This window comes from Tribolium castaneum, chromosome 3, assembly GCF_031307605.1.
Source record: "Tribolium castaneum strain GA2 chromosome 3, icTriCast1.1, whole genome shotgun sequence".
Lineage (NCBI taxonomy): Eukaryota > Metazoa > Arthropoda > Insecta > Coleoptera > Tenebrionidae > Tribolium > Tribolium castaneum.
Window position 1 is genome coordinate 11,085,952 of NC_087396.1, and position 16,301 is coordinate 11,102,252.

General features: G+C 36.9%; 2 protein-coding genes across 3 annotated transcripts in view; one reads left to right on the plus strand and one right to left on the minus strand.

Moving 5' to 3' along the window:
• Nucleotides 1–8,419, minus strand: part of LOC662737 (uncharacterized) — a 46,965-nt gene extending 38,546 nt beyond the window's left edge. Inside the window, exons 1-5 of the mRNA XM_064355946.1 lie at nt 6,889–8,419; nt 6,364–6,576; nt 5,987–6,098; nt 2,205–2,364; nt 68–558 (exon numbers count right to left, since the gene is read on the minus strand). Coding sequence (XP_064212016.1) covers nt 68–558; nt 2,205–2,364; nt 5,987–6,098; nt 6,364–6,576; nt 6,889–7,975 — 2,063 coding nt within the window. The 5' untranslated portion in view covers nt 7,976–8,419. The remainder of the gene's footprint in view (nt 1–67; nt 559–2,204; nt 2,365–5,986; nt 6,099–6,363; nt 6,577–6,888) is intronic.
• A 4,887-nt stretch (nt 8,420–13,306) lies between these two features.
• On the plus strand, nt 13,307–16,281 carry LOC662994 (SH3 domain-binding protein 5). Of its 2 annotated transcripts, XM_008198159.3 has the most exons (6): nt 13,307–13,852; nt 13,900–14,071; nt 14,135–14,200; nt 14,397–15,025; nt 15,587–15,830; nt 15,881–16,281. In XM_008198159.3, exons 1-6 carry the CDS (start codon nt 13,495–13,497, stop codon nt 16,023–16,025), a joined length of 1,614 nt encoding a protein of 537 aa, XP_008196381.1. In that variant the 5' UTR covers nt 13,307–13,494; the 3' UTR covers nt 16,026–16,281. The 2 variants fall into 2 exon arrangements, with proteins under 2 accessions (XP_008196381.1, XP_015837153.1); XM_015981667.2 differs by lacking the exon at nt 14,135–14,200.
• The last annotated feature ends 20 nt before the right edge of the window (nt 16,282–16,301 follow it).

Consider the following 16,301-nt stretch of genomic DNA (forward strand, 5'->3'; position numbering starts at 1 on the left):
GAACTCATCCCGACACTCCCCCGATTCCGGGAACAGATTACATTTCCGTAGCGACTCTAGAGGTAACTAAACACCGATGGCCCTTGTGATCCAGTCAACGGTATGCGCCACCCGGTGGTAGATCCCGGGCTGGCCCGGCTGGGCGCAGCTGTACCCCGCCGAGACGATCCCGATGAGGAACCACCGCCCCTGCTTCTGGAGCATGAGGGGGCCCCCGGAGTCGCCTTGGCAGCTGTCCCTGCCGCCGTTCTTGTACCCCGCGCACATCATCTCGTCGTAGATCGTCACCCCGATGCCCTTCGACCTGTGCCACCGCTCGCACACGCGATTGTCTATCACTGGCACTTGCACGGCTTGCAGCGTCTGCGGTCTCAGTCTGGAGCCGGGGCTCAGGGCGCCCCAGCCCGCCGCGACGCCCACCTCCCCCAGGAAGCTCTCCCCGCGCGGGGGAAGGCAGATGGGGGTGATGTGGGGCAGCTGGTGAGCGGTGCGGTCCAGGCGAAGGACGGCCACGTCGAAGCGGTCGGCCTGGGGGGTGAACTTGAAAAAGGGATGCACCTGGAAATGCGATTTCATTAAATGAGCGAACGGGAAAAAGGCGCCGAGGGAAATTTTGAGGAGGAGTGAGTAAATTGATGTGACAAGTGGATGATATCATTTTTTATTTGCGGACGCTTACGAGCCGAAAAGGTGACTGAGTTACTTCGGGGACTGAACGACGTGGATTTTATTGAATACCAAAAATTTCAATATTTTTTTGTCACTATACTGTTACCCAATTTAATCGGTAATAAATAAAAGCAATTCAGGCTGATTTCAGTGAAGTTAAAGACTTAATTTTGCCATTAAAGGGATTACCACTTGGATAGGAATTAGGTTTTAGTTGCTTCATTCGTAGCTGATAATTAGAGTTCAAATTTAGGTTTTTTGCTTTTTCATATTCTTTTAGCGCAAATAATTTTTCGAGATATATTCATGTTTTGCATCAAAAGAAAACTAATTCACATCCTCACTTTGAAAGTATTCTTTATTGTGGTCATGTTTCGGCAATCAATTGCCAGTGTCATCATCAGTTTATATAAAGTTTGTAAAAGATATAGTGAGTGTGTCGTATTTTTACGTGAGTAGATAACATCCCACAAGTGGAACAAACTCAAAAATAGAATCAAAACTTTGAAACATTTGTTCAGAACTGTTAAAATACCAGTGCATAATTAAATTAAATAATGTAGATTGTCCGTGTAAGAATAATATTTTGTTAGTGCACTGACTTCTTGAACAGCTAAATTGGCTCGTACTTCTGCATTAGCAAAGATACACAAATTGAATAAATATTTTACTTGGGCAAGTAAAACAACTGCATCTACGCGAATAAACTAAGTGAACGTATTAAGCAGACTTAAATTACAATTTGTGCAAGCCCGGAAGTGTTTTTGTGGGTATGAAACAAGGATTCTAAACCGAAATTGGCTTACATTTTCAACTCCTTCATTAAAATTTAACGAGAAAATAAAACTGATTCTGGAAATAAACATCTCATCTAAATTTTTCATAATACGTCACTGGTTTTTATATTTTTATCGTTGCGATTTTCTTTGATGCTTAAAAGTTTTAAATTTGCGTTATGAAAGACATTGATTTTCCAATATATACCTGGTAATTTCTTGCTAGGAAATTTGTCTAAAGAAATTACATAACTTCGGGCAATAATTCGATATTGAGTAATTTGTAACTTGAAGCTTATTTCAGAAAAATAATGAGAAATTGGATACCTTCCTACCACTTTTTAATAACGTAAAGCCACAAATATGTGAACGTGGGGTCAGTAAATGTTATTAAGGAAAGTTCTTGATAATGGACGCTAAACCGTGACAGTTCATGTGGAGGATAAATTACGAGAGTCGTTTTTCATTAGAAGCATTCTTTCTCATTTTTCGAAATCCAATTTTCATTTAGTAGTATTGTGTTTGTCGCGTATGTAAAACTACAATACATTAATCCTATCTCATTTATTATAAAATACACTCGCATGACATTTTCTAATTTATAACTTTAAATTTATGACAAGAATTTTTGTAAATGTAGATTTAGGATTTATGTGAATCCATGTAATAAATTATTTTTTTCCTGCTGATCACTTGATTCCTGAAACATTCGCTAAGGAAAAGTTCACATATTGGTCGTAAAAAACCTTTTAGCTGTACCTGTATCTGAGAAACCCCAAATGTGTAAGCTGGTAGCGGCTCGACTGCTGAGTTAATAACATAATCTCCAAGGGTGACATGCACCTGTCTGGGGGTGGCTCGTGCTACACAATGACCTGCTGTAACGACGTGGCGCCTGCTGACTAGAGAACCTCCGCATCTGAAAATATGTTTGGTTGCATAAAATAGATCAGATTACAGTGGAAAACGCTCAAACTATTTAATTCTCCAAGCTCTAATAGCTAGAGCTTTATTAATTTAAGCTCCTCTGCCAGTTCCAATCAATAACTAAGAAAATAAAATTTTACGCTCAACACAATTTTACAAAATCTACAATCTTATAATAAGTATTGAAAGTATGGCTTTAGCAACATTAATAAAAGAATACTTTGTCATAAGAGTCATAAATCATAAATGTGTGGAAATGGTAATTTTGCCATTCACAAGACTGTTCTACCTGAAATTCTCAACCACAGCCCTCATTTAGCTGTAATGTGCTGAATCAATTTAAATAATATTTTGCACTCATATTACTACGTGCCAAGGTTACAAATGGTAAAATACACCTTTAATTTTAATAATAAATGCATTAAAAAGTAGATTTGCAAAACATAAATATTTTGAAGTTAACAGTACAGAAAGTTATTACACGTAACTATGCTCAACAAGAACAAACGAGAGAGTTCAAGCCAGGTTTTCCACGAAAAATTTTTAGGGTTCACATATAAGAATCATTAAAATTACATTTCGAATAACATATAATTTGTATTTAATTAACCCTGACAATGAATTGTATCACTACTTGTATTAATTTATGCATACGTTTTACGTTTCTATTGTTGCTCAATTCAAATAAACAGACATGAAAGTCAGTGTCATTTGCAATAAGATTGTTATTTCAACTAAAAAACGTAATAACAAAGGAATATTATTTTTTGGCTACTCTTTTTAAGCTTTCGAAAGCGGTAGTTAGACCGAAATGTTCGTCTATTGTAAAAATTTACCACCAGCACAATGCCATTTTTATGTCCCAAACCGGGCATTGGCACCATAAGCTGAAGCTCTTACAAAGTCAAATACATGCATTATTTATAAAATTTCATTCATTATAAATATTCAATCCTCCGCGAGATGCACATGCAATTTGCATCTGTGACGTCCTAACGACCATAACTTCATAAATGTTTTTTAGAAAATCGTTTTGTTGCATTTTTTAAACAGGAATTGATGTCAGTGAATGTCGAATTGGATTCTGACATTGTCCACGAACTACAATCACGGTGTGGGTGTATGAATTTATACTCGTTCTCAATTTACACACGTTTTTGGCGTAAATCATACTTAGTGCCATGATAAATGTCCAAGATGATCAAATTTACTGCCAATCCAATTACCGCACATTTTCACCTATTCAATTACGTTAGAAAAAAAGAGAAAAGATTCGTTAGGAAAATTGTCATATTCCATGTGAACTCGCTATTAAAATCACAATTTTTTCCCATTCAAGTTCAGAAAAAACGAATAACCCAATTTTCCCCGTGATTGAATTACAGCGCTTCCTTTCGAAACAACAAAGAAGTGAATCGAAAATGCAGGAAACGAATTTCTTTTGTAGTTTTATTTTTTCTCTTATGAAGCCGAGTTAGTTGTTTAATTTAATACTTAGTTTGTGTAAAGAGTAATTCTGTAATTAATCCACTTTCTAACAAAGCATTACTGGGTAATGGATGTTTATTACCAATACATTACATAAAATAATATCGATGCATTATTCATAGAATATCGCAATAATGGGTCAATGAATTCTTCGCCAAATGTAACAAAACAAATAAAGGATCCTTCGGTGTTTATCCAGACATTCTGCGATAACGCAAAGTCGTTATTTTATTGCCAAACATATCCGTTTCCGGCTTCTCTTTGATGCAATCGAAATAATTTACCAATTCTTTTTGGAGGTTTGAAAGAAATTTGCATTGTTGCTAAGTGGATCAATTTTCGTTCGTTTGCTGCACACAATGGGATGTCTCCTAACGCTGAAACGTTTTTCTCTGTTCACAATTCAAAAGAAAACACCTCGCGGGAGAGCCATTACAAGATCATTTTCTTGACTCGGTCAATTATTTGGTTTTATGGTGGTCCTAAATGGGGAGATAATTTCGAATTTAAATGAAATTTTATATTCTCCGGCTTGGAAATGGCCCTAACGCGGTAATAAAACCGGATAATATAAATAAAGTAAACGAGATGTTTGGGTGCCATCGCTTCTGAGTAATTAGATTACGAGAAAATATCAGGAATTTACAGTAGGAAATATAAAAAACGTAACCTACGTTGCATTAGAAAGTTGGGCGCTGGTTTTTTACATGCACATCTGCAGGTATCATTGTAAGCCTTAGTTAAAGCTGAAACGCAATTCCTGTTCTAGTTAGGTAAACTTGGGATTTCCTGAACTGTTAAATTACGTTTATTATTTTGTTAAAAGCTATTGTAATTAGCGAAAAAATTTCATTATTCATCGCTGCGATTATTCAGATGAGAGCAGGCGGTGAGTTAATGAATAAATCAAATTAATGCTTTTCCATGATTCAGCTGAAATCCCTGAAAGATGAAAGGCAATTATATAATTTTTTCGCAACTAGGAATTTCTCTTATAAGTAAATATACTCAGATAATTTAAATTTACATGCATCCTACATTTGCAATAGCTCAATATAAAAGCGTGTAAAATATCTCAACAGCTCTATAAAGCAACGTGTTTTACCAAATTTCACATTAGTTCCGTGCTAGACAATTGCTTGTTTCACAAGAATAAAATTGCTTTTATTTCCGAGTAATTGAGGTTTAGATAACATCGTAAAACTATCCAATATTCACAGAACATTTAGCGTGGAGGTTTATTGAGATGTACAAAACCCCGATTGTCCGAAATAATTTGGATTAAAACAACTTTCAGTTATAGATATTTTCAAAATTTTCAGTTTCATAAAAACTGAGGAAAACCAATGCCCTGTTTTAATTTTTTTATTTAAAAGGCATTTTTGAAAATGTGATATCAGAGATAGAGATTACTTAATAGTGAGTGATTTCAAGTTAACTTCTCCTTGTAATTCTTTAGGAAACTCAGAACCTTCCTCGTTTCTTATTGAAAATAGATAGAAATATAAAATGTAGCAAATAAATAAGGTGTGTCTTCAAACCAACCGCAAATATTTATTTCCGTTTAATTCTCGCAGAATGAAAGCTTATAAAAAATAGAAAATAACCATTTTAATTTTCACCCATTGGAATATTCTGTTATTTAAATTATAAACACGTTCAATAAATTAGGTGTGCAAACGATTTATCGATAACGGTTGATGATAATGACATGATTTCCTTTCGGTAACTTAACCGTGAATTACTGTTACTTTTCGTCAATCCAAAAACTAATTAATCCAAACCGCTTTTCAAGGATATTTTTGTTCATGTTTATAAAATTAACATATTACGTCAACAAGATTTTTAATTAAATGAAATCCCATGTAAAAGTGGATGCTGGCTCATTTCCGCAAAAAATGAAATTTATCGCTGTTGTTTCGTCTAAAATAAAGAGCGACTAAACTGAGCAAGTTTTTTGGTAGAAAAGTGAATTTATGATCTCTGTTATTTAGTATTGGAAACGTTTCTGCTCGCAACAATTAGCTTTTGGTGTAATTTCTAAAATTTCCAAACCACCGAAAGTTGCTCTTTGTTTATTAGCCGTGAAACGGTAATAGTAAATGTGCGGAATTTCCGAGCGATACCTGGAGGATCCGATTCGGATGTAAGCCTGCCAAGGAAAAGTCCCAAATCCTGCTTCCTCGCCTCCGACAATCCTCCGCTGAGCCTGCTGCCGATTCGTCGAAATCCCGCATCCTGCAACAAAGGCCAATCAAGCAAAAATCGCAACGAAACTCGCATCTGCATTATTTACAAGTGAAATGTTAATAATAGCCGTTAATTACACTCAAACGTGCGTTAATTAAATTATTAGTTGGAAGCGAAAGTCCACAGATGTGGTATACTGTATTGATCACTTTCTCCGCCGATTTTTCATATGCACCACTACTGGAGATATCTCCACATGCATGAGTATATACAGAGCGGCCAAACATGCAAGCCAGCGTTCGGTACCACTTACGATAATCGGAGTCGACCAGGCCTGCCTTGGGCGATTCCCGGGGTGCCTCGAGGGTACCGATCGCCAGGTTTGCGCTTTGACCGGCCTTAGAGGCCCCCCTCTGGCAGCAGCCCCGCAACAGGCCGTCGCAGGGGGACTCCAGCAGGCCCCCCGACAGCCAACAAGTTAGGAAAAACTCGCACGTCACACCGGAAGCGCACCCCAACTGTGTCCCTAGCAAAAATTTTGTCAAAATTCGACCTTGAACATTAAAAACCGAAAGTCCCGCTTGAGCTTTCACGCAAAATCGATGCATTCTATTCGCGCCAGCAATTATCATTAATTTTAAGAAAGTACAGTAATGATATTCCGGCGTGTGCCAAATAAAGACACTGAATTGAAGAAAGTGAAACCACTCGGAGCCAATAGAGGTGTTTAAGCAGGAAAATTAAAAGGCGCTTTCTTCGATTATCAGTTCGAACAGTGTTACGTTTTGTATTTTAATCTCTTACGTAAAAAACCATCGAGGATATTAAGCCCAATTACCTCTATCTCGAGTATCCTGTTCCTGGATGTCTTGCAAGTTGTTATCTCCAGCTAACCAGTCAGGTTCTTCCTGATTACCGTTTGGCTCTCTAAACGCGACTAAATCCGAAGGAAAGATCACTCGTGGTCGTCTAGAACTAGCCCAAGGGGTCTGCCAGTACGGTTCTCTAGCCGTTGGAGGAAAATTCTCCGGGAAGCCCCGCAAACGTCTCGGTAATCGGAAGCCAGGTACTTCGTTAGGTGGTAAACCCAACCTCGTAGGTCTCGTGAACATGTTCCGACTTTCCTCGGTGTTAATATCATATTCCGGTCTATACTCAGACTCGAATCCTTCCGATGAGAACCCGCTAGGTTCATACTCCGGTCGGAAGCGCTCCCCCGGAAAAATCACCGGCTTGCGGAACGTCTTAAAACCCTCATCGTACGACTTCCGACTTCTGGCCGAGGGTTGGTAGTAGAATCGCCTCACGGGGCTGAGTCGATGCATCTTGGGGGGCTGGTACCCAGGGGGCAAAATCTCCCCAATGTGTTCATCGTGACTCCCATCAACTGTATCATCCCTTCGGGCGATATGTTGATCGGTATCTTGGTTGTGGTTCTGCTGGTAGGTTTCACCCCCATGGATCAGCACGTCCAAGTCGGTTTTCGACAACACTTTGAAATCCTCGACGTGATCTTCTTTGGAAATTCGAGATAACGTGGAGGAATTTCCTATTGTGTAATCGGGCTCTTGATGGATGTGCTGCTCGTAAAGCTTTAATAAGGGTCTTATGAAATCCTTCTCGAGCAACTTCTCGTAGTCCGTTTTTCTTTCTCTTTGGAGAAATCGGTTTATGGCGTGATGATTCGAAGTGTCTTTATCACCGGAATTTTCGGGTGACTCATTTTTGATGCTAATCAAATAATCGTGAAAGAGTTTGAGTTTTTCCGTGTTTTGCTCGATGGTTTCCTGAAAGTCGTCGGTTTGGTTGCTCTTGGGGAGGTACTGTATGAAGGCCCCTGACGGTCTCTGGACTGGCGGGTCAGCTGCGTGTATCAGAAATATGCTCAAAACCAGTGCCAAAATGCGCGAATGTATTTTGTTCATTCTGACTCTGTTCCATTTAATTTCAACCCTCGCTCTGTCAAACGCCCTGTCCCTTATCCTAAATTATCATCCTACGCTTCTAATAATCTAATATCACAGTTCTTTCCTTTTCTTGCAAGTGTTTGAACTTAATGCATTTTTCGAGTATTGTTTGGTTAATCGGTTTTGTTCGGTTACAAAACAAAACACAAATCACTTGAACACATCACAGGCACCGATGAACACTAGGGGCCGACTGAAGCAACAAAGACGTCCATGCTAGAGAGTTAACTTTCACACACTCACCACTTTCACTTCAAGAGACTTCGCTCCCCATACAAACAACATGCAAGTAAAAGATTCACGACTCTTCAAAAGTGCATAATAAATGATGGCGCTTCAGAAAAATTGCAAACGCTGATTGGGACAAATTTGCTAAACGCCGAAGAATTATTTATGGAGACAACGGTGAATGAAGACACGCGGGATTTCTCGTTACGCTGCCACAATTGTGTGACAGTCAAGAAATTAAGCTACTTTTACATATTCAGTTTTAATGAGTCTGGTTCAGCGAGATTAAACTTGTTATGATTTTGTAAATAAGAAATTACTTCTGGTGGAGACGTTTACAAGCCACGCCGGAAGTCGTAATATGCAAATTCTTTGACTTTTGGTGCAAGTTGGAGGCAAACGCAAATATTAGGCAAATATCTTGCTACTAATCTAATAATTTTTAAACCCATTAACTCATAGCGTTAAAATTTTCAGTTAAAATAACGATGTTATTTGTTTTCGCCATGACTTTTGTAATAATTGTTTTTATTTACTGTCTTGTACTGTCTTTAAAATACCGTCTTGTATTTTAAATAAATTGTAGCCTAAAGACTATTATTAAATAATTTTAGAGATTGAAACATTTATACCTACGAAAGAACTCAGAAGACGATAAACAATTTTTTTAATAAATATTTTTTTAATAAAGTTTAAAATCAAACTTTGTAACAAAAGGATATGAAAATTAAAATTGGAAAAAGGCAACAAATAGTAATTATGCTAGAAGTCTTTAAATCGAAATTGAGATATGAGCATAATTTTTCAAAATTTGTTTTGGTTAAAAACAAGACAGTTTTTTAACAGTTGTTTAAATTGGACGTTTTTTTTAACAGAAAAGTCATAAATTCTTAGAATTTAATTCCTCTCTCTACCCTTATTTGTCTTCGGAAGCCATTTTCAATTCAAGGCTTCCCCCATTTTTTTAATTTGAGTCCTCCTTATTTGATTGATTTAATTCGCGGTGAAATTAGTTTTCAAGAAAGAAATTTTGAAGAAATTTTTCCATTTCGCTTGAATTTTAATCTGTGGGTTGATGATATATTATCCTTTTGAATATTTTATAAAACTTAAAAGGCAGACTGCTAAATATCACCTAGTAAATATTAATTTTTGTGACGTCTTTAATTTCTAAATAAAAAGCCGTGTTTATAGAATTAAACGCATCTTTCAATACCTGTCGACACATTGTTGAAACAGCATTGTTTGAGGACAAAAAATTAAATCCTTTTGCAATTTCTAATAACAGTAATTTTTGAATCGCTTGCAAATTTCATCCTTTGTTTGATAAAAAGTGACGTAATCTCCGTTTGAACATCTTCTTTTATTAAATTAGAAAGTAATTGAAACTTATTCGCGAGAATCACGAATAATGTATAAAATGTGAAATAAGTCACGAAAGTGTAACAATCGGAGAAGACTCATTTCAGCATGACACTCCTCAAATATTTATTTTCGAACCCAACCATTTATAAAATGATGCGTATAAGCCTGCAATTTCAGTCGAAATTAAAACTTTTCGGCACGTTTTAATTGCCGGCTCCTAAATGAATCGTTTCATTGATCCGATTATAAAAATGAAAGGATAATAAGCACCCGAGAGACGCAATGAAGAGTCGTGTAACGAAACACGAGAAATTGTATGTAATTATTGTGGCTTTCGGTAGCCAATAGCCCGTCATGAAAAAAGCAATAAGAAAAGTTGGAGCAATTTATAAACGATTTCGACAAAATAATAGGGCCAAAAACAAGCTGCATAAAATTGCTCAAGGTTATAGGAAAGGTAATTGCGTAAGAGCAACATCCGTGTGCCCATATATGACCCACACACGCATTCTTTTCGGTGGTAATTAAAGAGCGACGAGGGAGAAAGTTTTTCATTTTTGCAGCGCCCCAGACGCTGTTTATTTTCGCAAAGAAAGTCTTATCTGAAAAACAAAACCGGAGTAACGAGAAAACATCCTCATGTGATAAAATCTCGTGCGATCTTCGAGGCCTAGCTTCGCTCTCAATGTTTGTTTAATTGTTCCACGACAACAATGGTCGTGGTTATTTTTTCCAACTGATTTTTCACCTTTTTAGGTTAAATAGTGCTAAGACAATAATTGTGCAGTTTCTTAGAAAATCGCGCGATCGTTATTATGTTGTCAGATTTCTCGCATTGACCTTTGTCTAAATGCCGAAATTTGGGTCCTCATCAAAACAAAACAAACACCTCCCGCAAGGCACGGAACTTTTAGAAAGTGAACGCGGCTTTGACTCTAAAAAATTCCCTGCCTATAATGCTCGTCACATCACCATTCTGGTGAAATTGAGCGGGTTATGAGTGAAAACGACATGTAATATGTGAGTGATTGGCCACAAGTTCAGGGAACAATAAATTGTCTTCAATAGATGCGTGAAATACGACAAAGAATGACACTTTCGTTTGTGCACCGCACGTGAAAATACTCTCAAAATGTGCATTTAAACTTTTACAATCCATGAACTTGAACTAGAAGGAAGAAAAAGGCCAAAAAGAAAATCACAATTTCTCGTTGCCTTTTCTCAAAGATATTTGAAAGGGCAAAAGGAACGACTGGTGGTGGTTACACCACTTATTAAATACCCTTCACTTCATGTTTTACAAGGCGGAGAAAATAAAAGTAGAAGGGAGTGTTTCAAACACAAAAAGCTCAAAACGCGATGATAGTGGGTGCAAATATTCCACTTTCTTGCTAATTACCTAATCTGTTTTCGAAAAACGTCGTAAGCTAATGAATGTGGTTATCTGCCATAATTGCTCTAATTACGAACTATCACCAAAGAAACAACCGAGATCAGCGTTGTTGCAGTTAATTTGCAAAGTTGTGATCGTTTTGGTTTCACATCTCGAGATCAAAATTATGCGATCACGTGTTATCCAACACAAAAAATATCGTGGACTTCCGTTAATGTTTACCTGGAAAATGAAAGTCGTTTGACATCATCAGCTAATAATGATTGTCAATAAATTAAATTAACATCGGTTTTTTGGTAACCTAAATTGGGTAAAATCCGCACCACTTCCACTTGTTGTTTTGCATCGCTTTTGAACTAGATTCAGAGATCTGAAAGCGTTTTTGATATATTGATCCTGACCTGGGTCAAACGATTTTTTACAATGGCAAACATTTCTATTTATTGCATTTATTAAATGAATATGGAGGATTTGGAAAGTTGCTTTTGGCGTCTTGTTGCTTTTATGTAAACATATTCATGGGCGGTGCGAAATTTTCCAAGCGACCTCTTCTTACCGAAGGAGGATTTTTTCAGTAATGTTCCAAGTAAATTTGGGTCTTTCGTGAATTGGTAATTTGTTTGGGAAAAATAAAGTGTCGGAAATTTTCTCAACTAATGAGACACGCTTGGAGAATAATAAATAAAGTTTAAGTTTGTAAGTCGTATCCAAAGTTGTTCCCATCAATTACATTCAATGCATAAAAATGAGACTAAACGTTCCTCTCACAATGCCTCATTATAAATTCGATCTTCATACCTAATTACAATTTATTGAATACATAATATTCATAAACGGCGACCTACAAAACATTGTTTACGTTTTGTTTACCGTACATATAATTTTGATTTAAGGTGTGCCTGTTTTCATGAGCGGTTCCATCGAAAAAAAAGGAACTGAGGTAGAAACCTCGACTCACGGCCAGTTGATCAAAAACAAACACAAGTAATTCGCAGCGAAACTAAATAATTGAAACATGATATGAACGGTTTAATGGCTTGTCAACTGGAAGACAGTGTTAAAAAAGAAAGTTTGCGAAAATTTCCAATTTCGCAAAATTTTATAAATTCAAATCGATTTTTACTTTCGACCCCTCTTCTGCGTGCTGTTGCCATATTCGCAGCACACATTAATTAAAACACTCGATGGCGTTTTCATTATGCAAAGAAAGTTTCGTTTAGCAACAGCAATATAGATCGTATTTGTGCGCGTGGTGTGTAGAGAGAAGTCATCGCACAGTTCGAGAGAAGAAAGTATGTGAAAGTATGGCCTAGAACTTGCAGCTCCCTGTCTTGCTTATCCAATCATTATAATGTTACTGTCAAGGCCAAATGTCTAAGCCCACAAGGAATCGTTCACGAACCGATGAATATTTTTATTATCGTTTTCACTGTCACTTGGAAAAAGAAATCAATTGAGCGACAGCCATTTCGACAATCAATTCTAGTGCCACTTTGAAACAGCGATATTCACATCAAAAAGCGCTCTTCTGATCTCTTTTTAGACATTTTATACCACTGTTACGCCTTCAGTTGGATCATATGTGGGGTTTAAATTTAGAACTTCAATACTGCTTCAAAGCAAGCACCTGGAGCATCTCCCTGCATTATTGACAAACGTGTTCACAAAGAGTGGACAGGTCTCTGAACATACACGAGGAATTCAATTACCTGATTCTGTTGAACATTTGAACAAATATCTTTATAAAATATCTAAATATCCTCCATTTTCTGGAGTTACCGAGAAAGTTAATAAGAAAGCAGATGCTTATTTGATTTAAACGATAACTTCGCGATAACTATAGCGGTAACTCCTCATTGAAGAAAAGAACAAACAGAATTTACAGAGTTCAGAAGACATACCTACCTAGTTTATTCAGTTTTCGCAGCTACTTTTTTTACTCATAACTGTATGGAGAAGTAGAACTCATATCTTCAAAAATTAAGGATAACATTATTTCTGTTTTCCAGATGTGGTTTTCTTTCAAAGTTTTTAACAATTTCAATTAAATTAAATTAAATAGCTGAGATGATTCCACAAAGCAATAGTTTTTTTTCATTTTCGATATAAGAGCACACGTAACATCTTGTTTTTTTTTCAAAAGTAGTGCTTTTTGAAGAATGATAAAATACATAAATCATTAATCATATGCTAACTTTCGGAAATTAGCTGCTCAGCTTTTTATATTTTTTTTCATTATTATTAACATGTTGAATGGTTGGGCAACCAGTAATACGCAACTTAAAGTCGCCTTTAGCGGAATTCCCGGATACCAGAATAGACCCGCCCCCACTTGTGTCACTCTCACTTGTCAACCTCAAATTTTGTTTTTATTTCTTAATTTATTATTCCACTCATAAAGTAAGCACTAACAATGCAGTAAAAAAGTACCTCGACCACAAATTCAATAACCATCAAGGGAACGGCTTGACAATCCTCGAATCTGTGTATAATGTGCGAAAATGGGGCCGAATACACTGACACAGTTGACCCAAGGGTCCACGTAGAATTAGAGCGTTTAAATAATGCCACTGATGAAATTAACAAATTGGAAGTCGAATTAGACGAAGCTAGGAACAACTTCCGCCAATTACTATGTGATAGCACGGCCCGAGTGGACGCTCTGCGAGTGAAGCTCGGGATGTGCGTTGAGAGGGCGAAGCCCTACTATGAGGCCAGGTTTTGCGCGAACGAAGCGTTGAAGCAGACGCAAGTTGCGGCCATGAAGTTTGAGAGGGCTAATAGTGCACACAGTGCAGCTAGGGAGATGGTTTATTTGGCCGAACAGGGATTAGGGGGGCGCACTTTAGGTAAAAATTGTGGGTAATTAGTTATAAAACTGTCTCATTTTTCGTAGATCCCGCATGGCAAGAAATGCTAAATCATGCTACTCAAAGAGTTAACGATGCTGAGCGTGAGAGAGGCATTGCAGGAACTGAGCACAGGATCGCTTGTATGAAACATGAAGCATCTAATGCTAAAGTACAAAGCTTACAAAAGGAACTGAAAAGGGCTATCGCTAAAAGCAGGTAGCTTGCACCAGCACTAACTTTTGTTTGTTTGATTTTTTGTTATTTTATTTTGCTTTATAGTTTATCCATTAGAAGGTCCTTCATGACAATGAGTAATATTTTTGCACAACACGAATTGGTGCTACTGTAAGTACTTTTTATTTTTGCTTCTTCTGTTTATTTTTTATTACAAAACAAAAGGATAAGATGCAGCAAAAATGCTTTGAAAATTTTATAGATGTTTTTTTAGCATTTTTGATTTCAAATGCACACCTAAATTCTTAAATACTATTATATAATGTATTAATATTAATATTAATGTAATATATAATGTATTTTTAAGGCCCTATTATGAGATGAAGGCCCACTTTAACCACCTCCTCGAGCAGCAGAAGTCCAAAGTTCAACACTACGAGTCTCAAGTGGCAGCCGCAAAGCTCACTTACGCCGAAGCCCTCAGAAATCTGGAGCAAATATCTGATGAGATCCACCAAACTAGAAGAAAGGCCTCTTTGCTGCCTCCTCCCAACAAGCAAAGAAGCCAAGATTCCAACGAGTCATTCCTGGATGATGCTCAAGAGTTTGTAGATGAATATAAGAGTCTTCCACAAACGTTGGGAGCCTCAGCTAGTCCAATTATGTCCAGGATGGACGATGTAGAGGGTTATAAGAATATTAGGTTGAATGGGTCGCCTGGATCGCCCATTGAAAATCCAAGCGTTGCCCAAAGTCATTCCAGTGAATGGACTGAAATTAATCTGGATTCTTCCAGTCCTGAAGACGACGTACCTTATAGGAAATTGCAGGGAGAGGAAGGAGAGAAGCCGAGATTGATCAGACAGAAAACTTTGCCCAATCCGAGTATTGAGAATGAGTTCAGTTCGATTAAAAGCAAGATGAAACTGGATACGAGCATTTCGAACTGGATCTCAAGGTCTTCAGCGAAGAACGAAGGGGATTCATTAAATTCAAGTAAGAACATGTCTCAATTAGCAGCGAAGTTATTTAAATTTATAATAAATAAATGAAATATTTTTGTAGAAATCTGCAATTAGTTCCAATTACTTTTGTAAATATTAATCAGTGATACTGGGGATTTTTTCAGATAAAAGTGTTTGAAACTAATCTTTATTACATACTTTCCTGAAAACAATGAACTGAATTTTGAAAAAAATAGAAAACTTTTTAAAGTTTTAAAATACAACAGTAAATTTACATCTGGTATAGAAGGCAAATATTTATAGAAGAAAATATAAAATTTTAAAAATAGCTAATTTGTGTTAAACATGACCGTACCAAAAAACCGGCAATTTCATATTGACATTATCTGTGCTTTTTTTGATTGTTTTATTTAGAGGTAAAATAATTATTTCGCGGAATTTCTTCATAAACAAGCAGAAAAGTCACACGTTGGGTCGAAAATGCTGTTATTTTTACGAGTTTTCCCCTAAAATGAAAATTGCTTCATCAGTTCGTGTTTTAAGACAATTTTTGTTTGTATTTATATTTTATATTTTTCGGTGCTTTGTTCAGGTCGGCGACAGAGTTTAGATAACATTTTGGGTCCAACGGGTGAGAAGGTCAAAGAGATATTTTCCCATGGCATGATGATGCTAAACATAAGCTCTTTGACTGAACGGAGGAACAGTGAACCTAAGCCTGGTTTGACTGAGGAGAAAACAAGAAGCAGTGCCAAGAAAATTCCAAGTCCTTTGGAGAAAACTTTGACATATCTCACGGCAGAAGAGGATAATTCTGATACTGAAAGCCTCTCCAGGTTTATTTGTTCGCACTTATCAAAGCCGGAATTAAAAGCAAACATTTTAGCGTTGATATGTTAAATGAGGATCAAATAAGCTCGTTGATGCTGGACAAAGACATTGGGGTTGTCTGTGAGCAGGTTTTAGGGACGCCGATCTCGGAAGTGGTTTCGTTGCCGCAATGCGCTTCTTCTAGTCATCCAAGCAAATAAATGAGTACAATTAATAAGGAAAGATATTATTTTTTGGTCGAGTTAGGTAGACATATCAGTGGATTTTATTTTTGAGTTCTAGTCATTTCAAGCTGCACATGGACTGTAAATGCAATAATACCTGCCTCTAGCTGCTATTATGATGTAATAAATTAACGCTTGTATCTGTGGTAGAGCTAGTCGATGAGTTTAAAGCAATATTGTAAAAGTTTAAGATTGTTATCGAATTTTATCTGAATAAATACCTGAAGACAAATGGTTTCATTCCTTCTGGAA